The 25195-nt window shown below is 48.1% G+C and overlaps 1 protein-coding gene across 2 annotated transcripts in view; it reads left to right on the top strand.

Moving 5' to 3' along the window:
• CRMP1 (collapsin response mediator protein 1) overlaps positions 1 to 25195 on the top strand; it is a 66780-nt gene that overhangs the window by 10531 nt on the left and 31054 nt on the right. For both annotated transcript variants that reach the window (XM_082462830.1, XM_082462831.1), the window contains exons 2-4: positions 12292 to 12380; positions 17603 to 17787; positions 21429 to 21593. In XM_082462830.1, coding sequence (XP_082318956.1) covers positions 12292 to 12380; positions 17603 to 17787; positions 21429 to 21593 — 439 coding nt within the window. The remainder of the gene's footprint in view (positions 1 to 12291; positions 12381 to 17602; positions 17788 to 21428; positions 21594 to 25195) is intronic.

The raw sequence follows: 25195 nt of genomic DNA, 5'->3' as shown, positions 1-25195 counted from the left end.
GAAAAAATCCTGTGCAGATGCGCTGCTAAATTTTGATCAGCATTTAAAATTTATGTTTACTACAACCAAGTCTACAAATTGTTCTAGTAACATCTATCAGGTGGATCCCTGAGCACTCACGAACGGAACAGTATGGAATAGAGTCTAATTTTTTTGTGAGGAAAAGGAAGCTCTTGTAATGGAAAGGGGACATCAGAAGCCTTTGCCCCTTGAGCATATAAGAGAACAGGGTCAGGGCAGTGGACGGCGCAGCGCCATGGTGCTGAAGAGTAAGCAAGTTCAATTAAGGAGACACTAAAGGCCCTCTGAGATGGACACAGTCACACTGTAGTTGGGATGACATGGTAGTGATTGCTGCTGACTCATTTGGTGGTGTTTTATGTCTTTAATCCCTTCAGGACTGCTGCAAATTTTTATACCATTTGTAACTATGTCCGGAACACAGAAAGGTTGAGATTCATTGCCGTAGAGAGATGCAAAGACCAAATCCTAACTTTGCTCTTAGTGAGAAAAGACAACTCTGAATTGGTGGTTTAGGAAATGGAATGGGATGTAGGATACTTCACAGAGAGGCTGGTCTAGAAAACAAGAGTAAACAGGTAAAAGGAGGGAAGTGATGGCTACGGACATACGAAGTTTCCGCTTCCTCCTCCTTCCTTGGGCCTGTGCCCCAGGTGCACTCCCACTTGGGTAACTTCGGTTTGTCCACTTGACTGTGCACACTTGCAGGATTGGGACAACATCTCCTTTTCCTCAGCGTCTCCTCAGGAGCACTTGTATGCATTGCTGACTCCTAGCAGGGACTCCATATTCCGTGAGCGGATGAATAAAAACTAGATTGCAAGCTGTGCATGTTTGCCGAGTGAGGTCTTAGACACTCTTGCAATTGACCTTAACAAATGTCCTATCCATGGATTTAGCAGTTAGGTAGTTAACCATCCAGAAGGAGATGAGGGTGGCATGAAGGGTTTCTGGAGGTAAAAAATAAAGACTTCCCAAGTGGTACTTTGGCAGTGGGGAGAAGGCAGATCTGGCATATTAATGGGCTTCACTGCATTTCACACTGAGAGCAAGCTTTTACAAGAGGAATCTTCCATATATATATGTTGAATCATTAAAGTACGTGTTTCCCCAGGGTCTTGACTGAATAACTACTTGGTGTTAGAACTTGGGGTCAGTTCCACGGGAAAACTCCATGGATCTGATGCAGAATTGCATAAAGCAAATACGTGGCTGTTCGAGATTTTGTACCTGTCCCCGAATTATGCTGCCATGTACTTTATATCAGCCCATATTCATAGCCCCTTAGGGATTAAATCCCAAGCAAATATGTGACTTATACAACCTCACAGTTGAAAGGAACCTTTTAAATTATGTAAATTTTTCAGTGTTTGTGCATTTGAGGCGGCAGAAAAGAGTGTCCATTGCTTCTTCCCCACCCCCAGTCTCCCCTCTAGTGTAGGAATTGCAAGTACCCTCTCCTTGCCCACCTCCAGGGGCAGGGAGATCACCACTTCACACAGCAGCCTGCTTTACTCTTGGACAGCTCTGTTGTTGGAAAGTCTTTTGTATGTAGAGGAAGAGTCTGCCTTTTGCCCTCAGAATTGTTCACAGGTTTCTTCCTCTTCCACACTGATATTCCTAGAGGCTCTGGACGATATTTCTCAGTTACTTAGGACCTTCTCTCTTCCAAAATAGCCCCAGTTCTTTACTGCAATTTCCAAGTACAGTGTTTGGATTTTTCTCTCCTTTTTTCTCTTTTTTCCCTTTCTTTTCTGCTTTTTTTTCTTTTTGCTGTCCTTTATATCTGAGCATGTAGAACAAAATGGATCCAAAATAAAACTTTAATTATTGGGCACCTTTTAAACTGGTTTAAATACTTTCTGGGTCCATAGACTCCTTTGAGAAACTGATAAAAGCAATGGAAACTTTTCCCTGCTTCCTCAAATGCACAGACACAGAACATTCAGCATAAAGCATTGGGCTTCATAGGCTGGTATTCACTGTGTTGTGAGCTTTTACTTATCTTAAGTAATCCTGTGAGTTGGGTACTTCGATTAGCTCCACTAATAGAAGAAACAAAAAAAAACAAAAAACAGCTGAAACACAGAGATTAAGTTATTGCCGCAGGTCACCCAGCTAAGAAGCTGTGTGGGAACAAGCTGTAGTCTCTGGGGTGAAGGATCTCATGGTCTCATGCGGGAAATGGACATATAAAAATGAGCCAAAAGATGAAGTTCTGTGCAGTTGTGAAACAATGCTAATAAGGGTGCAAGCCTTACACTTTAGGAACTCCAGGAGGTAAGCACATGTTCCTGGAAGCAGGACACTGCCCCTGACAAGGTGAGTTGGAAATCAATGGGCAGAGCAGGTGTGGCAAGAAATCCAGGTAGCAGATGCCACAGACAAAGGCACGGGGTGTGAAAGTGCAGCTCAGAGAGCCAGAATATGGTGTGAGTATACGAGTATAGTGCAAGGCCAGGAGAGGGCAGGGGTCAGGCCAGAAAGAGCCTGGGAGGGCATACTTTGTCCTACGTGTGAGGACAAGCTGGTGAAGGGTTTAAGGAGAGGCACGACATAGTTGCATTTGTGACCAGAAAGGTCACTGGCTGTCGTGTGGAGGGGACAAGGCAGGCAGCAGGGAGACAGGTGGGGAAGGCTGACCTGGAGCAGGTGCTGTGCGAGGTGGAAATCAGCAGGGGGGTATGAGGACACTTCTGGAGCAGATGCAACAAGATCTGCAAAAGAGTTGGGTTTGGGGTGTGAGAGGTTAGAGAGAAGCTGAAGATGGAACTGGGCATTTGAATGAAATTTATCTCCCCACAATGGGAAGACTTTAAAAATCAGGCACTAAGCTCTGTCCACGCATTAATGCGTTTAACTTTCAAAACCACTTTCTGCATTATAGATGGAGCACTGAAGCACAGAGAGGTAAACGTGCCTAAGGCACAAGGGTAGGAAGTGTGGGACCCGATTAGAACTCAGGCGTTCTGGCCTCTACTACCATGTCCTTAACCAGCAGACAGCACTGCCTCTTTGTTAAATGAGTATTGAATGAGATAATAGGTGTAGAAGCATCTGGCTTACAGGAGGCATTGTCAGTGTTTATCAGGTGAACAGGGCTCTGCCTTTAATGTCTTACTACTGGAGAGCCCTTTCCAACTTCCAGAGCCCTTTAATCTGCCTTACTCCCTTTTGGCCACAGTCGCAACAATCCTATCGGAAGGACCACTGAGGTGCGTGGCATTGGGAACGGGCTTGAGATGTTATGGTCTATTCCTGCTTATTCCCGTTTTTCAAAGGAAGGAACTGAGGCTCAGACATCTTAACTAGGTAGAGTGAGGAGAACACCGGGATAACTACCACAGGACGCTGGGCTGTCACTCTGTAGGTACCAGGTGGTACTAGGTTCATATCTGACTCCACCATCTCCTGGCTGTGTGACCTTGAGCAAAATCACTTCCCTTCTCGGAGTTTCCTTATTTGTAGCAATAATACCCACTTCTTAAGGTGACCTAAGGATTAAAAATGAAAACCCATGTAATGGAGAACTGATACTTAGTGTGCACTCAGGAATGTGGTTTTCTTGAAGGCAAAGGATTTCTGTTCAGATTGCTTTATATAAGGTAAAAGGCAGAGACGAAAAAAATGCAGAAATGGGTCTACACATATATACAGATTTAGCTAGTATCATCCTTCTATAGGGAGCCTGAAGACCTTGCCCACTCCTGGGGTCAGGACAGGTGTGTGTTATTTTAACGCCAGATACTCCGTCAGGGAATATTTCCTGAATGTCTGTCAGGTACAATGGAGCTTGAAATCTCACTGTTAAAATTGCAGTTGTCATGGAAATGGGCCTGAGCTCACAGAAAAGGCCTGCAATCCATGGGGACCGCCTGTATTTCTGATTCATGAAGGAGGAAAATGCCACTGTGTCCCTGACCCATGCGGGTGGGAACAAATGTGTGCTCGTTATATTCAATCTCAGGCCTGTTGCCACTTCCAGGGTTGCTTTCCTGAAAAGTGTGGCAAAGCTCCACCGGCTGACAGGCCGTCCGCTGAGGCAGAACCAAAGGCAAATGGGCTGGGTTTCTGTGAATAAATACGAGTGTGCAGCTGCACTGCAGACAGCACTTGCCACTCACTGCAAGGAGGCTGGTTGGGCGATCTGTGAGGGGAGCCAGGGAGGAAGGGGGCTCTGGTCAGTAAAGGTAGGAACAGAGTCCTGGGTTTATGAAGTATTTGAGCTGGAAAATCTCTCAGACAGCAATCCCTGTGGCTGTGACTCCCAGCACAGAATTTGGATGGTGTATCAATTCGCTTTGATGCAATAATGCCACGTAACAAACAACCCTGTAATTCTGTGGCTTACAATAACAAATAGTTGTTTGTTGTCCACAGATCTGTGGGTGGCAGAGGCTTAGGAGGGCTTAGCTAGATTTGTCTTCAGGCTTCTTTTTGGGTCAGGCATGCTCCTCATAGCGTCTCATTCTGGGACTCAGACTGAAGGAGACACCATTCCTTGGGTCCTGTGGTTTTCATGGTGGAGGATGGACTCTCAAGAAATGGAGCTGGAACCCACCTGCCTCTTAAAAGCTTGTGCTCAGACTGGTGCAGTCACATCCACTCTCATTCTGTTGGTCAAAGCAACTCAAGTAGGCACACCCACAGTCAGTGAAGCTGGGAGAGCCCTGCACCCACATCAGAGCATGGCAATGGTGGGAAGGCAGGAAGGATTGTGAAAGAAATAACACAATCTACCACAGAGGGTCTCCATCAAGAATATCCTGGATGTTTGTTAATAACAAATTCCTGGCCCATAAACTAGATCTGGCAAATGAAAATCTTGACAAAAGCACCTGGACTGGAGTTTTTAGCAGACAATCCCAGTGGATTTTCAGGATTATCTAGGCTCTGGTGCCGTGTTGTGAGTTGTACTTGCATGAGTGAGGGGTGTGCCTACCTCTCCTATTGAATGTTTGAGTTGCAGCGTGAGCCTTAATGTCAGTGACTTGTAGAGTCTGAAGGACTAATAACTTTCAGAAGTCACCTTGACATCTCCTCGCCTTACGAGAAAGCCGTTGCACCTGCACTCAGTGCATGGGCAAGCACATTTCTACCAAGTGCGGCTTCCCTTATCTTTTTGAGACTCGTTTTCACGCTTGCCCTTTGGAGAGGAAGGTATTCTTCATCTTTCCAGGAGCAACTTTTCATTTAGTTTCTCTGAGCCCCTTCCCACGGATAAATCAGGCAGCCTCATCAGAATCTGTGTGCACCTGCAGCCCCCTGGATGAAGCTGCCCTTTTCGTATGAAGGCCAGAACTCTGAGATCCGTTTTTGGCACTCACTCATTCACTCACCCCAGATTCCGATGTGTGTATTAGTGAAGCATTGTAGGAGAGGGGACATGGGAGTGTCACGTGCCCTCCCCACAACTTCTTGGGTGGGATAATTAAAGTACTGATAGGGTGGCACTCAGAGTGAAATGTATTTGAAACCAACTACGTACATTGTGAAACATAATCTATGATTGTTTTTGTTCCGTGGCAATGTAAAGATTACAGATATGCCTGTGAGCTGAGAAAGAAAAGCAGTGAGGAACTCCAAGCCTGGGTGAGGTTGGAGGGAGAGGGATCTTCAGGGTCCCAGGGTTTGGAGAAACCTCGCTGTCCCAGTGCCCAGTGGTGTTTCAGGACCACGGACAGCACGACATTCCCCTTCGCTTTCCTCAGTTACAGCGTGGAACCTGGAAACTGCAGAACGCTGCTGTGTATATACTATTTATTTTGCTGGACTGTTCTCCTTCTCCTCCGTTTTTCGGCTTCATGAACTTCTCATATTTCAGAACCCGGATCAAACATCTTCTCCTTGATGATGTAGTCACTGCCTTTCTCTGTCTCTGTAATAACAGCTTTTGTTCTCTGCTGTTTTTCAGATAGCCAAGGTTGCTAAACTAGTGATTTTGGGGTAAGTTGTTGGTTTGATGAGAGTAGCACCTCTTTTTTCTTCCGAGGCTCCCCAGACCGTAATGAGTTTTCTATTCCTCTGACTTTGCATTGGAAACGACCGACTTTATTCCCACAATGCAGGAAAGGAGGGAGAACAGAATGCGGGGAGGCGTCATGCTTCTTCACTCAGGGACAGACAGTGATGCAAAAGATGCGCTGTGATCCGGACCTCCCCTCCTAGTTGAGGCTGACTGTTGTTTATTTTGCTGTTGTGTGGGTAAGAATGTCTGAAGCTTTAAAGGCTCATTTTTGTAAGCGGCGCTCAACATAGCAGTTAATGTTTGTGAAGAGAGCAAAGGCATCCCACCAACACCAGCTCTTTCCTCCCGGTTGGGCTGGAGTGGAGATGAATGGTAGGTTTGGAGAAGAAGGCCTTCCCTTCTCTGGGATACTCCTCTGACTCCCAGGATATTTGGCAATAGAGAAGTGATGACGGCCCAGCACCGAGGTTTAGGTGGGCCCCTTGTGAGAAGGCCTTCCAGCCTCATCTGTATTAGACAGGCTTTGCATTAAGCAGGCTTCTATTCCCAAGCCACAGGGTTAGGCTTTCAGGGAATTCGAAAAGCAGAGAAGAGAGGTTTCTGATCTGTCAGTCTACTCTTTCCTCCTTTTTTCTTTATTTCTCCCCTCCCCCTTTCCTCCCTTTCGTTCTTCCCTCTTTCCTTCATATTCCCTTCCCTTTTATCACTCCTTTATCTCACTTTCCTTTTCTCTCCTCACGCTCTCTGTCATTTCAAACACTCTCTTTTTCTCCCTCCCTCTCTCCTTGCCTCCTGGCTGTCACCCGCTCTCCTCCCACTCCGCAAACACTTGCTAAAAACTGTGTAAGGTTTATGCCCGGTCCCTGGGGATTTGGAGATGACTCACACAGGGCTCTCCTGGCCGCGGAGGGGTGTCCAGCCCAGCAGGAGACGGGCACTTGAACAGTGACCATGGTGTGATGAGTATCGTTGGGGAGGTGTGTGCAAGGGGCCACGGGGACATAGGGAGACACCTCAGGTCAAGAACTACCAGAAAGATCTACCTTGTGGAGAGGTAGGTATTTTGCTTTCCCACCTAACATTTTATGGTCTAGCGCTGTTGTTTAGCCTTAAATATTCCTGGGGAATATTTTAGTAGCTGTATGTCACCCCATTAGTGGCGTAATTGCAAGATTGTCATTAATTCTGGTTCACCTCTTTGTGTATAATTCTTTGACTCTGTTTGGGATATTTTCCTGAAGACAGATTCTCAGCATTAGATTTCTAGGTCAAAAGTCTTGAACAATTTTAAGACCCTTGATACATTTTGTAAACGTGGCCTACGCTTACTCTTATTGAGAAATCCCCGCTTGGAGGAAAATGTAAAGGTTATCAGTTTCTCTTCTTCCACTTCTGCCCAGTTTTTGGGTGATGCTTCAGTTCAGAAACTTTTGTAGGTTTGAGTTCTTCCGTGATGAAAGCCCTTTCATTAGCGTCGACACCAGCCTAGCCTCGCCCTCTGCTCGTGGCATTAGAGTCCCCGTGAGCCAGCACCTGCTTGCCTCTCCAGCTTGCCCACCCTGAGGTCGTACTTCCGCCGAGGAAACCACTTACAGACCCCCAAGCACACCAGGCTCCCCCAAACCCGTACCTTTGTCCCGCCATTCCCTCTCTCTGCAATCTCTTCTCTCCTTTGCCATGTGGCGGATTCCTACTCATTCTTCAAGCTCAGAATAAGCATGATTCCCCTGGAAGGGCTGGAGTGGAGGCCTCCTCTGCTCCCACCACCCTTCTGTCCCAGCCCTTCCCACACTGGAGTGCAAAGGTCTGGTTATGACTCAGTCTCCCCCACTGGCCTGAGACCTCCTTAAGAACAAAAACTATTTCTTTTAGCTGCACATATTCTTTCCTTAAGCAAATATTTATTGTAGTTCCTGCTACAGAAAATGGCACAGAATAAACAATGTGTAACTCTGCTGAGTAGTCACCACTGGTGGGCCTGGGCAAAGCGCTTTATATATGTACCCCATGGGGTTCTCCCACAGCCCTGTGAGGCAGGGACAGTTATCCCCAATTTATAGATGAGGAAACTGAGGCTTGGAGAGGTTAAGTCATGTGGATAGCAAATGGGCAAGAATCGGAAGCTGCATCTGTCCGACTCTGGACGTTTTGTTGTTACACAACACTGATCCAAGGACGTGAGCCAGGCTGAGCATAAGTCTCTTTAGGTCACTGCTGTCACCCTGGCAGGAATGGGCGGTCTCTGGCATACCCTTGCTGTTTGATTTTTGTTGAATTTTTAATGAGATGGTTCATTTTCTTTCAAGGTATTTAAACAGTGAATTTTGTACAGAGTTTGTCATTGTTCATATCTGTCGACTGTTGGCTCCTCATGGTAATCCTGGGAGAGGCAGGGTATTTTTTTCCTTTTAAATGTGTGACTTTTATTAAATTCTTAAAAGTTATGTATCATAAAATTCACTGTTTTGGGAGGGGATGGATGGTTCTTTAGGCTTTCACACTCACACTTCCTGCATGAAGAGAGGGAATCCTGGAGAGCTAGGTCCTCAGGTTCTCTCTAAATTGCATCTGATTATGGGGTGTCATGGATTCTACGGGGTGACCATGTTTAAAAACGTGGCAAATGGGCTTCCCTGGTGGCGCAGTGGTTGAGAGTCTGCCTGCCAATGCAGGGGACACGGGTTCGAGCCCTGGTCTGGGAAGATCCCACATGCCGCGGAGCAACTGGGCCCGTGAGCCACAATTACTGAGCCTGCGCGTCTGGAGCCTGTGCTCCGCAACAAGAGAGGCCACGATAGTGAGAGGCCCGCGCACCGTGATGTAGAGTGGCCCCCGCTTGCCACGACTAGAGAAAGCCCTCGCACAGAAACGAAGACCCAACACAGCCATAAATAATAAATAAAAAAAAAAAAAAAAAAAAAAAGTGGCAAAAGTGTGTTTGCTGGAGCAAATGCTGGACAGGAAGTTAGGAAACCTTGGGTCTAACCTCCACGCATGTTGGTTGTGTGAATTTGACAGTTCAGCTCAACTCGAGCCCCATTTCCATCTGAGGTTGACTAGACCTCACATTCCACAAGAACCACTCAGCACAAACAGGCGTGGAGAGCGTCACTGTCTTAAAGCACATTTCCTAAGGTGTCTTCTGAGGAAGAGTCTCTTTGTCAAATGTCTCACAAAATGAAAGGGTCTAAATTTGGAAATGATCAAACTCAGTTCCCCTCTTGAATATTCACATTACACATCAGCAGAGTAAAGGATCTGGGAATTCCTGACATAAAAATGATCTTTGCTTCTGTTTCACCCAGAATTTTCTAAACTCACTACACCTGGGAATCTCCTTTGGGCTCAGCCTCTAATAAAACCCCTCTGGGCTAGAGTTCCAAAGAACACGGTTTTGAAAGTGCCAATTAAAAGGCAAACACGGTACTAACTTTAAGGAAGAAAAGAAAAAAGTCACATCAGCTCTTGCCTTCTGGTGGGCTTATTTTTTAGAAACATGCTGGCCCCTGAGAACAGAAAGAGCCGGGACCCTGGCGGTAGCTGCCCACAGTATCTGCTGGTAGTTGGTAGGGAGGGGCATGGATTTGAACATCTGATTCTGGGAAGGGCAGAGCAGGGTGGGGCTGATCTTCTGGCGTGCAACGTGCAACGCATTAAATACCACCTTTCAGGATTAGCCTGAAAAGCCCTCTATTAAATGTGACAAGGCAGACGGCTGCCTGTGGGAGGCCATGTTCCAGAAGCCAGGCACCAGCTGCCGATGACTCACATTTTCCTGCTTTCTGGTGCCCGGGGAAACCTGCACACCAGCCTGTCTCTGCTTCTGGATATGCAGAGCCCATGCCTCTTTCCCTAGGTCCTGGCTTCTGTCTTATGGCTAAGAGGGAGGTTGTTGGCCCTGGGAGTGACTGAGCTTGAAGCCCCTTCCTCCAGAGATCCTTCTCCTCGAGAACAGGACATACTTCTCTTCCTTGGCTCGTGGCTCATAGTTCTTTGTCTTATGGCTGTGATGCCCTTTCTCTCCGTCTTCACCCATTCATCCTTCAAGAATCAGTTCAGGCATCCATCCATCCATCCATCCATCCATCCATCCATCCATCCATCCTGCCAGGCTGTTTCCAAAGTATCAGAGATGCAGCAATGAAGAAAACAGATGAAATGTCTGCCCCCATGGAGCTAAGTCTCTTAAGGAACTGCAGGGAGAACTCTAGGAGGTGCCATCCATCCACAGCAACGTGTCTGTGATTGGTCCCCTGTGAGTTGTGCCTGACACAGCCAGTGGGGTAACACACCACAGCTCTGATGTCAGTGGGACAAGTCACATTTTTAAACAAACATGTAAATAGAGACTACGTCAGATATACTATATTAAGTACTATGTAAACATAAAGTGGGTAAGAGGTGAGGGGTCTGCAGGCAGGGCAGCGGTGTAAGGTGTCCCAAACAGGGCAGCCAAGGGGAGCGCTATCAGGTAAGTGACACTGAGCAGAGACCTGAAGCAAATGAGAGAGTGAATTTTGCCTACATAGTAGGATTCCAGATAAAATAGGGTCTCACTGACTTGGCTTTCACTCTGGGGAAAATATACTGCGGCAAGAGCCCACTGGAGGGTTCTGAGCAGCAGACTGTGTGCTCTGTGTCTGCTCAGCAAGCCTTGCCTGATTCCTGAGTTTGGGTGAAACGCTTCTTTTCCAGGCTTGCACAGCATCCTCTGCCTTCCTCTTGTGGTCAATGCCGTGGGACTGCTGGCACCGATCTGAGGCACATTCTGGGATAGAGGGTTCCTAAGAGGGTCCTGGTGGGATCAAGCCCCAGTTGCTCACAATGTTAGCCAGATCAGTGCCTGCCTCCCTCACTCCACTTCGTGGAATCACCTCCCAGAATCACTGCTTGCGTCTAAATCCTTGTCTCAGGCTCTGCCTCCAGGGGAACCCATGCAAGACGCTCCTTCTGAGGTGGCTACCCTGAATCGTTACTATCTGTTTCCTGTCTGTCTTCCTGCCCAAAGGGTGGGGCTTAAGGGCAGAAGCTGTGTTTTATCCATCACCCCATCTCCAGCTAGGAGATAATACAAATAGTAAATATGCACGTGGCAAAAAAATTCTCAGCCTCCAAGAAATGCAAATTAACAAATATTAATGATAACCAAGGGTGTTTTGGTGGTCTCGGGATGGCAAATTGGGGAGGTACTTTTGGAAAGCAATCTGGTCATATTTATCAAGGGCTGAAAGCAAGGTTTATACTGTTTGACTCAGTTGTCACGTTTCTGAGAATTTAGCCTAACAAATAGTACAAATTCAGGGAAAAGCTTTGTGCATAAAGATGTTCATTATAGCAATATGTATCATTGTGAAACATTGGAAAGAACAGTGGGGGAAATCAACAATCTATTGTGCATCCATAAAGTGGAATATTTTGTAGCCACTTAAAAATTATGGTTACGGTAAAATGCAAAAAAGGGCACAATCGTGTTTTCTTTTTAGCTCCTAGAATTTGCTACATCCCTTGCTGCCTCTGGGACCTGGCACACCATTTCTCTGCCCAGACACTCAGCACTCACCATACTGGCCTTCTCCCCCACCCTTTGTTTGGTCCAGCTTATCTAGAATTATCTTCTCGATCTGAGCTTGCTTTACCTGACCTTTAATAAGGTTGGCAGCCCTTTTACTTTGTGGCCACGGTGGGCACCCTATACTTCTCCTCTTTTGGAACCCCACCTACTCCCAGGATTTGTTAAACCTCTGTCTCTCCCTCCTCAGCTCCACGAGAGCTCATTCTACCCTGGCTCATCAGGGCCTGGCGCTGGGCTTGGAGCCGAGGCAATCGGCTGGTATCTAATGGGTGCACGGGTGAGTGAATGGCTATGTGTGCTAGGATCACAAGCATGGAAAACAGAGGGAAATCGGAGAAAAACATCAGAACATTGATTGAAGTTTTTCTGGGGGAGTTGCATTTATTTTTTGGTCATTTCACTATCTTTTAAAATGTCTCTAAATTGAGTTTTATTATATTCAACAGTTAGAGATTATGTACTAAAGTATTTATAGGTGAAATTATATGATATTTGGGATTTGCTTTATAATATCTCAGCAAAAACAAAGCCAAAGTGTTTGGAGGGGAAAGAGGTGAAAGGAGAATGGTAAAGTATGTAAAGAATCTGGGTGAAGGTTCTCAGGGGGCTTTTTAATACCATTTCTTTACTTTAGAAAAGAGTTGAAAATTTTTATGTTAAAAGTTAGAAAGAAAAAACGGATTTCCCGGCTGTTCTCTAATGACAGTTACTACTTTGCTTGGCTTTTCAGAGTGACCGACTCCTCATCAAGGGTGGACGAATCATCAACGATGACCAGTCCTTCTATGCCGACGTCTACCTGGAAGATGGACTCATAAAGTGGGTTGGCCAAACAGACCTTTTAAGAAGCCCGTCTCCCTAGGCTGCTGGGCCCTTAGAGGGAATGGAAGGCTGGCGTTCTGCCAGCTCTTGTGACTCTCAGGGATGGAGAGATGTGGGGAGGTGCAAACCATGGCTGTAGAAGGGGCTCGTGTTTGTTGAGCGCCCCGTGACCGCACCAGGCTCCCTGCCACGGCGCTCACGCAGGCCATGATGCCCACAGAGGCTGTGAAGTACATATGCTGGCCCCTCTTCTGTTCTTGGGAGGGGGTGCCATGGGGTTAAGTGGCTGTCCCGCGTTGCAGAATGAGCTAGAGGCAAGGCCTCGATTCCAACCTAGCTCATCTGACTGATTCACAGCTCTTTTTTCTACCTGCCCAGAATTTCTGGAATTGGGTGGAGGGGGCTGGGAGAGAAGGAGTCATGTTTAGCCCCCAGGCAGAGCCTTGGCATTTAAAGGGAAGACATGCCTTGGGACTGGAGCTCTCCTTTGCCTTCTCCCCATTGGCTGCCCCTTCAGCCCTGCTAGGACATCCCAAGTGTGTTAGTCTATCTGGGCTGCCATAACACAGTACCCCAGATGGCATGGCCTACACAACAGAAATTTATTTCTCCCAGTTCTGGAGGCTGAAGTCCAGGATCAAGGTGCCAGCAGGATGATTTCTCCTGAGGCCTCTCTCCCTGGCTTGCAGACAGCCGTCTTCTTGCTGTGTGCTCATGTGGCCTTTGCTCTGTGTGTGTGCCTCCAGTTTCTCTTCCTCTTATAAGGACGTCAGCCCTATTGCATTAGGACCCCCGACCTAGCAGCCTCATTTTAACTTAATTACCTCTTTAAACACCTTATCTCCAAGCACAGTCACATTCGGAGGTATTGGGGCTTCAGTATGTGGATTTGGGGGACACAATTCAGTCCATAACACCAGAGAGTGGTTTTTACGTGGTTTCCACATTTTACCATCTGCTGCTCGGCTTCTTCTTCTGGAGTCTGGAAGAGTAGAGTCGGAGACCATCTCAGGATCCAGCTTGGGCAGCTGGCACTGGAAGGAAAGGCAGAGGGGGTGTGAGCAAGGCCAAGTTCAAACAGGAATGGGGTCTATTGGTGGGCCCATCCCGGGGCCATGTATGCTCTGATGATGATGATGGTGGTGGTGAGGAGGAGAAGGAGGAAGAGGGAAGAGGAGGGGGAGGAGGAGGAGGAGGAAGAGGGAAGAGGAGAGGGAGGAGGAGGAGGAGGGGGAGGAGGGGGGAGGAGGGGGAGGAGGGGGGAGGAGGGGGAGGGGGAGGAGGAGGAGGAGGAGGAGGAGGAGGAGGAGGCGGCGGCGGCGGCGGCGGCTATGGATTGTCATGAGCATTAACAGACCATCTGTGCAAAGGCCCTGTGAAGAGGAGGTGCTCAAGGCAGCACTGAGCCCTTCCCTGCCTCCCTCTGCCTGCCCCCACCCCTAGTCCTGGATGCATCTGACCATTTCTGGTCCAACTCAGGCCTCACCTCCTCCAGTTCATTACCCCCCCCTGCCCAGCTCACTCCTTCCAGCTGCACTGAAAGCTTGGTGTTTGCAGAACTTGCCAAGCACTCTCACCTGGGAACAACCTTGCACCCATAAATTCTCCGCCTGAAATGCCTTGCCCCTCCCCCCATTCTCGTTTCATGCCCCTGCCCCCCAACTCCCTTTTGTCCTATGGGCCCAGCTTGTGTGGCTCCTCCTCCAGGAAGCCTTCCGGAGCCCAGGCTCTTCCTCTGTACTGGTTACCGCTCCCTCTGTGCTGGCCGCCTCTTCCCCCTTGGTTGTGCATTTGCCCCTGACGAGGGGTCTTGCCTTATTGCCTCCCAGCCAGGGACCTGGCACAGTGCCAAGGATGGGTGGGACCCTGGAGTGTTGAAGCGAGTGTAACATACAAACACTGACACATCAGATGGTGGGGACCTCGATCTCAGCCACGGTACAGCCTGGAACCAGAAAGGAGATAAAGGCAGATGGTGGGGTGGGGTGGGGTGTGGTGAGATGCATGATCAAGTGAGGTTTCTAAGGCACCACTGCTTAGATAAGGCACAACCAATCGGTGCCAAGCTCCCCGCTTATGTGGGGCCTCTGGGGTCCTGGGGACAGAGACGCGGAGAACCCTTTCATGGGACCACCATTCCCACCAATGACACACAATTGGAGGTTGGAAGGCTTACAATCCAGGACATCGGCAGATGGAGCAAGCGCTCATCGGTCGGGTTGCATTTATTAAATGTTTGCTGTATGTGTGAACACCTGGAGACTTAGGACTTAAGCCACCCAGGGTATTCAGGAAATAGGCAGTTTCCATAAATTCAATATTTGTCCACTCCTCTTAGTGGGAGACACCTTTTACTTTTAACCCTGTTGCTGAAAAGCTTTCTAAGCACTGGTGCTGCTTTTCCTGCCTTATTAAGCAGAGTGAGTGTCTGTGTCTGAATGCCTTGCAGGGTCTTCAGATGGTCACGTGGGGCACGGGGAGGTGTGGATGGGGGGGAGAGCCTGAGGGACCGCTTGGCATGAGGAAGCTCGGTTATTTCCCTTCACTTTGATTAAACCCCAAGAATCCTTTCATTTTGTGGCCATTCGCCAAGTTTTACTAAAAGCTGTTCAGCTGGGTTTGTGCAGAATCCGTTATGATTCATCGAGGGCTCCATCCAATTGGCTAAGCATTGGAGAATCAAATGCTGATGGCGCAGGACTTTCTTCTGAGTGGTGGTGAGGGTGGCGTTGGGGTAAGGGCAGGTGTCTGCTTCTCCGGCTTTCTTCCTCTCTTGCCTTTCCTTCCATGCACACTGCCGCTGAGAACCATTCAGGGAGTCTTCCTCCTAATTCATGGGGGGCGGGGTTCCATTTAGTTTAATCCCACTTTGGGGAGGATCTGCTGCTTCTGCAGAAGGCAAGCAGGGAGACAGCCGAGCTTGGTGGGCAGAGCCTGATACTAGACTTGGGGACACTGGGCTTGAATCCAGATCCAATGCTGACTTGCTGTGTGGCCCTCGATAAGTCACCGCCCCGCCCCGGGTTCCGTTTTCCTCTTTTGCAGAATGTGAATACTTCCTCCCTCACAGGTTGTTGGCAGGGGATTAGAGAGGGTTTGTTAATAGGCGATGATCTGCCTGCTAAGAGTGGCCCTGGACTGGAGAACTTGTGGCACTGCAGTGTGGCGGCTGAGTCACAGACCGGGATCAGATGGGGCTGTGACTCCACTGGTTCCCACTGGAGGGCTGTGCCGAGTGTCTGCGCGTGCCCATTCTGATTGGGCTGAGCCCCTTCCTTTGCCAGTGCTACGCATTCTGAACATCCCCCCCGCCCCGTCTTCTTTAGAAGCTAGTGTGAGTGAAAATGAGACCGTCGGTGAAGGGCTTATCAGAAGAGAATCCTATAGTTGGTGCTCAATAGCGATTCACTGCCCTTGTTGTAAAGCTTGGGGGTGACTTCTCTGAACCCCCTTCCCTTCAGCTCCTGGCACATGGCCATGAGCTTGGAGATGGATGGTGGGAAGATTGGACCAGACAGGATTCTGTACATGACGATGGGAATTACAGAGGGAGTAGGGTGGCGATTAGAAGCAGCAGCGGCCGCAGTTGTAGTGCTGGTGGAATTGGCAGAAATGCTGACATTTCCCAGGGGCTCGCCGTGGCCCTGGCACTGCGCTTGGACTAGACCAGTTTCTGGTTTCAGGGTAGACAGTGTGCGATGCTCCAGTTCTGTGGAAGAGCCCCAGGTAGAGCCCCGTCACTCCTGTGCCCCGACGTGCCTGGACCAGCCGGCCCAGGAGTCCAGAAAAGCAAGGAGCTTTCACACCTGCGTGTGGATTCTGTTTGGGGCCTGACATTGCCGTCACTGAAGGAATATTTTCCTATGTCTTCATTACTGGTGTTTTTAGGTAACTTAGAAAAACTAATATTGGGGCCACATCCCAGGAGTTTAGAACAACTGGATTTCTTTTTTAAATAAAAATTGCTCGTGGTCAGATGTGGTGGTCTCAGCCGGGCACTGACCGTGGAGCTGTTGAATCTGTCCTGGTCTGGCTGAGCCTCCCTCAGCCCACCCTGGTGAGGGATGCGTCTCCTGACTCTGGTTCCAACATATAAGACACAGCTGACACCGCAGGGGCAAGGCTTTGAAATTCCTAGGCTCTTCTGTCTCCTTTCCCAGCTTTTGGAATTTGCCCTCCTTCTAGAGGAAGTTTCCAGGCACCAAGCACATGGGGAAACAAAAGTGTTGGTCAGCCTGCCTAGGAAAGCTCTGCCACCCGCCGTGTGATTCCCTCATGGTGGGTTTTACAGTGGCTTAAGAAGCTTTCCCGAGGCTGGTGCCCGTGACTGTTTCAAATGAGAACCCAGGTTGCCTGTCAGTATCAGTTTGCCGGGGCTGACATAACAAAGTCCACAGACTCGGAGGTTTAAATAACAGATATTTGTTTCTCACGGTTCTGAAGGCTGGATGTCTGAGATCAGGGTGTGGGCAGGTTGGTTTCTTCTGAGACCTCTCTCCTTGGCTTATAGACGGCTGTCTTCTCCCTGTGTCCTCACATAGTCCCCTCTCTGCATGTCTGTGTCCTAATCTCCTCTTCTCATAAAGACACCAGTCAGATTGGGTCAGGGTCCACCCTAACAGCCTCGTTTTAACTTAATGACCCCTTTAAAGGCCTTCTCTCCAAATTCAGTCACATTGTGAAGGGCTAGGGGGTTAGGACTTCAAAATATGGACTTTGGGGAGTCACAGCTCACCTCACAGCCCTGTCTCTGAAGACTTGCAGAGCTAAGGGGACTTTTCACTGCCTCCCCCCCATCGCTCACCTTTGTGTCCCCAAAGCAGTTGCCAAAAGTGTGTGAAGTGCTCTGGAGTGTCAGGCTGTTCAGAGAACCCTTTGCCACTCAACACCGATGCTGTTCTCACTGCTGTTGGATTCAGCTCTGCCACTGCCTCCCCCTGGAAGCCCTCCCAGATAACCAGGCTGGTGAAATGGCCCACCTTGTGCTCCCCACGCCCTGTGTGAACTGGATGTAACCATCTGCTTTACATGCCTTTCCTCCTCATTAGGCTGTGAGCCCCTGGAGGGCAGGGACCCTGCCTGAGTTATCTCTGTTCACCCAGTGGCCTGCGTAGGACCTGCCTCAGAAATGTTTTTCTAATGGAACTGAAGCTGCACGGTTGACAGCCATTTTGTTTTTCTTTTAAGAACCAAAGTCCGTCTCTGTTGTTTGTGCCCAGGCAAATAGGAGAGAACTTAATTGTTCCTGGTGGAGTGAAGACCATTGAGGCCAATGGGCGGATGGTTATTCCCGGAGGTATCGATGTCAACACGTACCTGCAGAAGCCCTCCCAGGGGATGACGGCCGCTGATGACTTCTTCCAAGGGACCAAGGCGGCACTGGCAGGAGGGACCACGATGATCAGTGAGTCGTACCCCTGCCTTAGAGCATAGGCTGTGACTTCTCTTCTGCATCCTCAGCATCTTGAGTAACACCAGGCACTTTGCTCAGGGTACCTGGTGTGCAGGTGGCTAAAGTTTTGGAACCAGTGGTAATAGATGTTGTTATGACAGATGGGGCTGTAAGGGCTCAGAGAGGTGAGATAAGTTGCTGAAGGTTACACAGCTGGGAAGTGGTTGTATTAGTCAGTGTTGCTGTCGTAATGCTGTGATAATGCTGCATAACAAACAGCCCTCAAACTTCAAGCAAACACTTGTTTTTCTTATTCAAGGGTCCACAGGAATAGGAGCAGGACTGGTGTGGGTCTGCTTTAGGCTGTGGTTTGGATTTGGGGTGGGGGTACCATGGCTCTCCCATTCTGGAACCAATGACCAACTCAACCATGCTCTTCTCCAAGTGGAAGGCAGAAGTGCAGGAAGTGTCTGGCAGAAACTTGCTCCTCCTCTTACCACCTCATTTCTTCACCTACACACTGTGACTTCAGCCCTCTGTTCTGTTAGCCAAAGCAAATCACACGGCCAAGCGCAAAGTCCCTGAAATTGCATTCTGCCCACGGTGAACCATGGTGAGGGTGGGGAGGGAAAGAAGAATGGTGGACAAATAACGCCATCTACCACAGTGGTCTGTCTGGGATGCTGGACTCTTCCTCTACTGCCCTTTGCAGCCAGATTGTTGTATTTTTTTTTTTAATCCAACAGTGCTTTTGTTTGGATTCCATTTTAATAAGAATTTTGATTAAATGAGAATTTGAAATGTTCTTTCAATAGTTAAACTCCACATTTAGGTGACCTGTCCCTGAGCTGGCCCCAGCCCTGCCCATCTCTCCCCATCGAAGAGTTCCTCTGGAGGTGCACGCTGGCTGGAGTTGGCCACCGTGAGCAGAGCTCACGTATCAGAGTTCCCTCCCCCTGAGCCAGGAGCATGTGGCCCAGCTCAGGAGGCAAGCACCGTTCTGATCCCTTTTCCAAAAAGCAGCCCTGTGTGGTGTGCTGGTTAGGAAGGTGGGACGAGCCCAGATTTTGGACTTGGATCCTAGCTGCCAGGGTTTGCACTGGTCACGGCCACTCAGCAGCTGCACCACTGGGCAGTATTAAGCCTCTGTGAGCCTCAGCTTCCTCGTCAGTAACATGGACTTTATAATGTGCCCCCCAGCTCATACATGTGGTTCCTTAACATAGTGCATGGCATATGGTGGTAAGTGCTTTGGGAATAGGAGCTGGGATATTCTGAGAGGTGGAGATGGAAGTTCCAGGCTCAGGGGACCTGTGTGAGGTAGAGGACAGAGCCCTGGATGAAGAATCAGGATCCCTGGAGTTCCCCTTTGCTCTTTTCCCATCACCAGCTGTGAAACCTCTGGGGGACCCCTCCACCAACCCCATGGGCCTCATCTTCCCCATCTATAAAAGGGTGCTTTTCAAAGTATGTTTCATGGAACACCAAGAGCCTATGAAGGCACCATGAGAACCACAGTTAGGAGGTGTGTGAGAGGGGGCAGGGAGTCCTGAGTCCCCACCCCATTTCTTCATTCAGCAGATATTTATTGCGGTTGCTGTGCACCAGGCACTGTGCTAGGTGGTGGGGAAGAGAAGGAACAAAGCAGACTTGATGCTTATTCTCCAGGGGCTCGTAGTTCATGGGGAGTCACTGATCACCCACACAAATGACTGTAAGCGGGTTAGTTCTACAGAGAAAAGGGGCACAGTGCTTTGAGCTGTGGGGCAAAGGGCTCGGGGAGGCTTCCCTGAAGAAGTGGCATTTGTGCATCGATCTGAAGGATGAGTGGGAGTTAACTGGGTGAAGAGGGTATAGGGGAGCAGAGCTCCAGGAAGAGGGAACAGCATGTGCAAAGACCCTGTGGTGGGGGAACACAGCTTGTGTTTAAGAGATTGAAAGAAGGCCTAGGAGGCAAAGGTGCGGAGATGGAGGGCTGGAACCCTGTGAGATAAGGCTGGGAGGAGAGGATGGTACTGGGCCTTGACGGCCAAGGTCAGAATTTTGGTCTTTTTCGTATGTGTGATGTGCAGCCATTGAGGGATGTGAAGCAGGAAGTGATGTGATCTGTTTTAAAGAGACCTGAATAGAGTGGCCTAGGTTGAATGTGACTAGACCAGTGGGAGGTGATTGCAGTTGTTCAGCTGAGAGTTGAGGGTGGCTCGGACTAGGAGTGTGACCTGGAGGCGGACAGATGTGGACAGCTCCAGGGATATATCAGAGGGAAATCTACAGTGGTGATGGATCAGCAGTGGAGGTGCATGAGGGAAACGAAGGGTCAAGAGTAACCCCTTGGCCTCTATCTTTTGGAATGATGAGGCGATATCCTTACCATTCTGGGGTGGGGGTGGGGGACCTGCTTTGCCAGTGGGGAGGGGACAGTGTGGCATGAGGTTCTGGACATTCTCATCTTGAGGAGCTCTTGAGTCATCCTAGTGGAGAGTTCAGAATCCTGTGGCTGAGAGCGGGGGATACATTTGAATGAGCAGCCGCGTAGAAAGAAAAGTTCTAGAGCCAAGTCGTAAGGAGTTTGATCTCTTAATGGCCAAGTAGAGGAGGAAGAGTCTTCAAGGAAAAAATGGGCACAGAAGTGGGACAAAAGGCCAGAAAGCCATTGCCATGGAAACCAGGGAGGAGCGAGTTTAAAGGAGGAGGGAGTGATTCACTGTGTTCTGAGAGGTCAAGTAGAGTGAGGACTGGAAGGGCGAATTAGCAAAGGCTGATGCTCTGGGTGGGTGGACGAGTGAGAGGGAGTGGGGAGCAGAGACTGCTCTTTATAGACGTCTGGCCGTGACGGGTGGATGTAGGAAACAGGGTGGGAGCTAGAGGGATGTGCGAAGCCCAGTGAGGTTTAAAAGACAGTTGTCTCCCCTTTGAGCTGCTTTACATTTAAGGCTTTATTTGAAAAAGGGATGATGAAGTTCATATTCTTTTAGGTCCTTTTCACCTTGGCGTTCTGTGCCCACGAAGGCAGCATGGAGTAGCGGGAAAGGGTCCAGACTCTGCAGCTGACAGGACTCTGGGAGTCTTCTCCGTACTGCTTACTAGTTGTGTGACCTTGGACAAGTTTTTCACCCTCTTTGAGCCTAAGTTTCCTCATCTGTCAAATGGGGATATTTTTATTCTCTTCACAGGGTAGTTGCGAGTATTTAATGAGATAATTTATATAAAGCCTTTGTGGCGGTTTCTGACCCATCAGAAACATTCAATAAACAGTCATGATAATGATGGTGATGGTGATGGTGAGGAGGAGGATGAAATGATGGTAACAATGGTGGGGACAGTGGTGGTAATGAAGACTAAAGAGGGTGGTGACCATGTCACTGCTGATGGTTATTATAATGATGGTGACAACGATGGCAGTATTGATGTTGATGATGGTGGGAATGATGATGAAGAGGATGGTGATGGTGAGGATGCTGATCTCGGTGATGTAAGTGGTGGTGATGATGATGATGGTCATGGTGATGGTGGTGATGCGGGGGATAGGGAAGGTCACGATGATTATGCTAATACTGGAGATAATGACGGTGATGATGGCAGTGAAGAGGCTACCACTGGGATGACCTGGGTCCTAAGCATCTTGGAATGTGACACGTATTTTTCTGTCCCAGTTGACCATGTTGTCCCTGAACCTGGGTCCAGCCTGCTGACCTCCTTCGAGAAATGGCACGAAGCGGCAGACACTAAGTCCTGCTGCGACTACTCCCTCCACGTGGACATCACCAGCTGGTACGATGGTGTTAGGGAGGAGCTCGAGGTGCTGGCACAGGACAAAGGTCAGTTAAAGCCCCAGAATGGGGGCCCAGTTCTGGAATCCCTGTTTTGTTTGTGGGTCTGACTTGTGGAGTTAGAATCCCTTTATCTGCATCTGCTATGAGCCCATCTGTGAGCTGTGCCCTGCCCCATCAACAGTGGAAAAATTAGACCCTCCTTAAGGAGTCTGTCTTCCTCTGCTTCAGGCCCTTTGGAGGTTCCCCCTGTTTATAGAAGAAAGCCCGATTTCCTTAGCCTGGCACACAAGGCCCCCACTGATCTAGCCTCACTTTTCTTTCTCTACCATAAACTCATCTGGGTACTTCTTATCCTGGACGCCATCCCCTGAAACCTGCTACTCCACTGGGCCTTTGCTGTTGCAGTCTCTGCACCCCCTAACAGGGATGCCCTTTCTTCTACTCTGCTTCCCAGCTCAACTATCCCAGTTTCCCCAATCAGAACTTCAGAACTGCTTCATCCCTTGAATATCCATAGAAGGTTACTTGGACCTCTTTGGGGGCACCTTTTTGCATTATTTCTGGATTGCGGGACACTGGTTGTCTGTCTGGCTCTTCTGTTAAACCCTGAGCTTACCAGGGAGGGGATTATGTCTGTGCATCTCTGTATCCCACCCTCTCTCCCCTCTGTGTGAGCTCAAACCAGACATCTCTGCACAGTGTGGGTACTTTACAGTGTGTCTTACACCAGATGGAGGTGAATTGAACTGAACACCCACAAGAGCAAGAGAGCAGAATAAACCAGGCGTGAGTGGTCCCTCGGAAAGAGGCAGTTCTGAGGCTCTCTGAGGAAGCACCCTCGAATGAAATGCTTCAAGGAGAGATAGGGGGGATGTTTTCAATTTTTTAAATATATATGCTGTGTTTTCTCATAAAAGTATCATCACCCAAATACAAAAAAAAGTCAGAAAATCAAGAGAAGGAAAAAGTTTTTCCCTCTGGTTTTACCCCCCAGTTGCCACTTACCATTAATATTAAGGATTATTACTTTCTGTTCCCTATCTATTTAGACAATTTTCTCCATATATAGTTATATGATAGCAGTTATTTGGAATCCTTTTTTCACTTAACATTTTATGAGTAATCATTACTCTTCATTAATAACTTTTTAATGGCTCGTAATACACAATGTAATGGTTAATTTGCTTAGCTATTTCCTTTTTATTGGGCATTTAGGTTTTCTGTTTGCTTTACTGTAAATCGTGTTTGGTGAACATCTTTGTATATAAACACTTGTTTGCGTCTCTAATTATTTCCTTAGATTTCCAGAGATGGCATTACGGGGTCAAGGTTTTAACATTTTTCAAAATCATGACACTTACCGCCAAATTGCTTTCCCCAGAAATGCACCCACTTGCATGCCCACAGCCCATGTCTCTCACTCCCTGCATGTTTGCACCATTGGGTGTTATTACTTGTATGAAATCCTTGCTAATTTGATGAATAAAAGTCAATCTACCATTGAACACTGCAGTTCTCTAACTGCTAATTACATTAAACATTTTGCATACGTTTTTCCTTTATGTGAATGTCCGATTGTGTTCCTTGCCCATTTACCAGTTTGGGTCTCGTAAGTCTGAGCTTCTATATCCAGATGGTTTTATCCCTTCATTGAAGTTGCTGTGAATCACACTCTTGTTTTGTACAGAATCAGGGTCCAGGTTGTAGAAAGATCCCAGCAGTTGATCCCAGCAGAATCTGAATCCTGCCCTCACACTTCTTGGCCTTGTGACACTGGGCAAGTCACCAAGCTGACCTCTCTGAGGCTCGCCCGGTGACTCCGCATACGTAGTGTCAGAGCTCTGGTACCAGGCGTGAGACTCCTGGTCTGAACTCGGTGTTAATTCTCCAGTCAAAAGAAGGAAACAACCCAAATGTCCATTAAAGGATGATTGGATAAACAAAATGTGGTCCATCCTTACAGCGGAATGTCATTCAGCTTTGAAAAGGAAGGGAATTCTGACACCTGCTACGACGTGGATGAACCTTGAGGACATTATGTCAAGTGAAATAAGCCAGTCACAAAAAAGACAAATGCTGTATGACTGTGCTCATAGGAGATGCCTAGAATCATCCAATTCATAGAGAGAGACAGAGTAGAATGGTGGTTGCCAGGGGCTGGGGGAGGGGCAACGTGGAATTAGTGTTTAATGGGGACAGAGTTTCAGTTTTGCCAAGGTGAAGCGTTCTGGAGATGGAAGCACAACAATGTGAACGTACTTAATGCCACTGCACTTACAAATGGCTCCGATAGTAAATTTCATGTGAGGTATATTTTACCACAACTAATGAAAAGCGGCCGTTATTTCTTTGCTCACAACTCTGTGGAAAGGCACTTTGGTTTGGGCTCAGCTGGCCGGTTCTGCTCACCGTGGCTCACTCATACCTTGCGCCCCAGCTGGGAGGATGGGGCAGGTGGGACGGCTCTCTACACCCTCCCTTCCCCAGCAGACTCTCATGGGCTTCTTCCCTTGGTGGCTCCACAAGGGTGAGTGGAGCCCAGGCTTGGAATGTGTCCACTGACACTTCCGCTTTGTTCTGCTGGGCGGAGCCAGTCTCGAGACCAGCCCACGCTCAAGGAGTGAGGAAAGAGGTTCTACCTCTTGAGAAAGGTCACTGCAAATGTTTTGTGAAACTTTAAACTATTTACCAGCCTGTTTAGTCTCTTTCTGCCTCCTACTTCTACATGAAATTATCTTATTTGTTTGTTTGTTCATTGCTTATTTCCACTAGAATGTAGACAGGGATCCTTCCTACCTCGTTCACAGCTGTATCTCTAGCTTCTAGAACGGTGCTTGTACATAGTAAGTACTCAGTGAATATTTGATGAGTGAGAAAATAAATATTCCATGAAAAAGGACTTCTGGGGTCTCATAAGTTTTGGAAATGCTCCCTGTTTATTCTATTCTTGAATAGTCTTTTATTTATATATTTATTTTTTAACATCTTTATTGGAGTATAATTGCTTTACAATGGTGTGTTAGTTTCTGCTGTATAACAAAGTGAATCAGCTATACGTATACATATATCCCCATATCTCCTCCCTCTTGTGTCTCCCTCCCACCCTCCCTATCCCGCCCCTCTAGGTGGTCACAAAGCACCAAGCTGATCTCCCTGTGCTATGCGGCTCCTTCCCACTAGCTATCTATTTTACATTTGGTAGAGTATATATGTCCATGCCACTCTCTCACTTCGTTCCAGCTTACCCTTCCCCCTCCCTGTGTCCTCAAGTCCACTCTCTACATCTGCGTCTTTATTCATGTCCTGCCCCTAGGTTCTTCAGAACCATTTTTTTTTAGATTCCATATGTATGTGTTAGCATGCGGTATTTGTTTTTCTTTCTGACTTACTTCACTCTGCATGACAGACTCTAGGTCCATCCACCTCACTACAAATAACTCAATTTCGTTTCTCTTTATGGCTGAGTAATATTCCATTGTATATATGTTCCACATCTTCTTTATCCATTCATCTGTCGATGGACACTTCGGTTGCTTCCATGTCCTGGCTATTGTAAATAGAACTGCAATGAACATTGTGGTACATGACTCTTTTTTGAATTATGGTTTTCTCAGGGTATATGCCCAGTAGTGGGATTGCTGGGTCGT

Source organism: Balaenoptera physalus, assembly GCF_965194825.1.
Source record: "Balaenoptera physalus genome assembly, chromosome: 5".
In the NCBI taxonomy this organism is placed as follows: Eukaryota; Metazoa; Chordata; class Mammalia; order Artiodactyla; family Balaenopteridae; genus Balaenoptera; species Balaenoptera physalus.
Note: the sequence above shows the minus strand (reverse complement) of the source record. Positions and strands in the feature narration are given on the sequence as shown.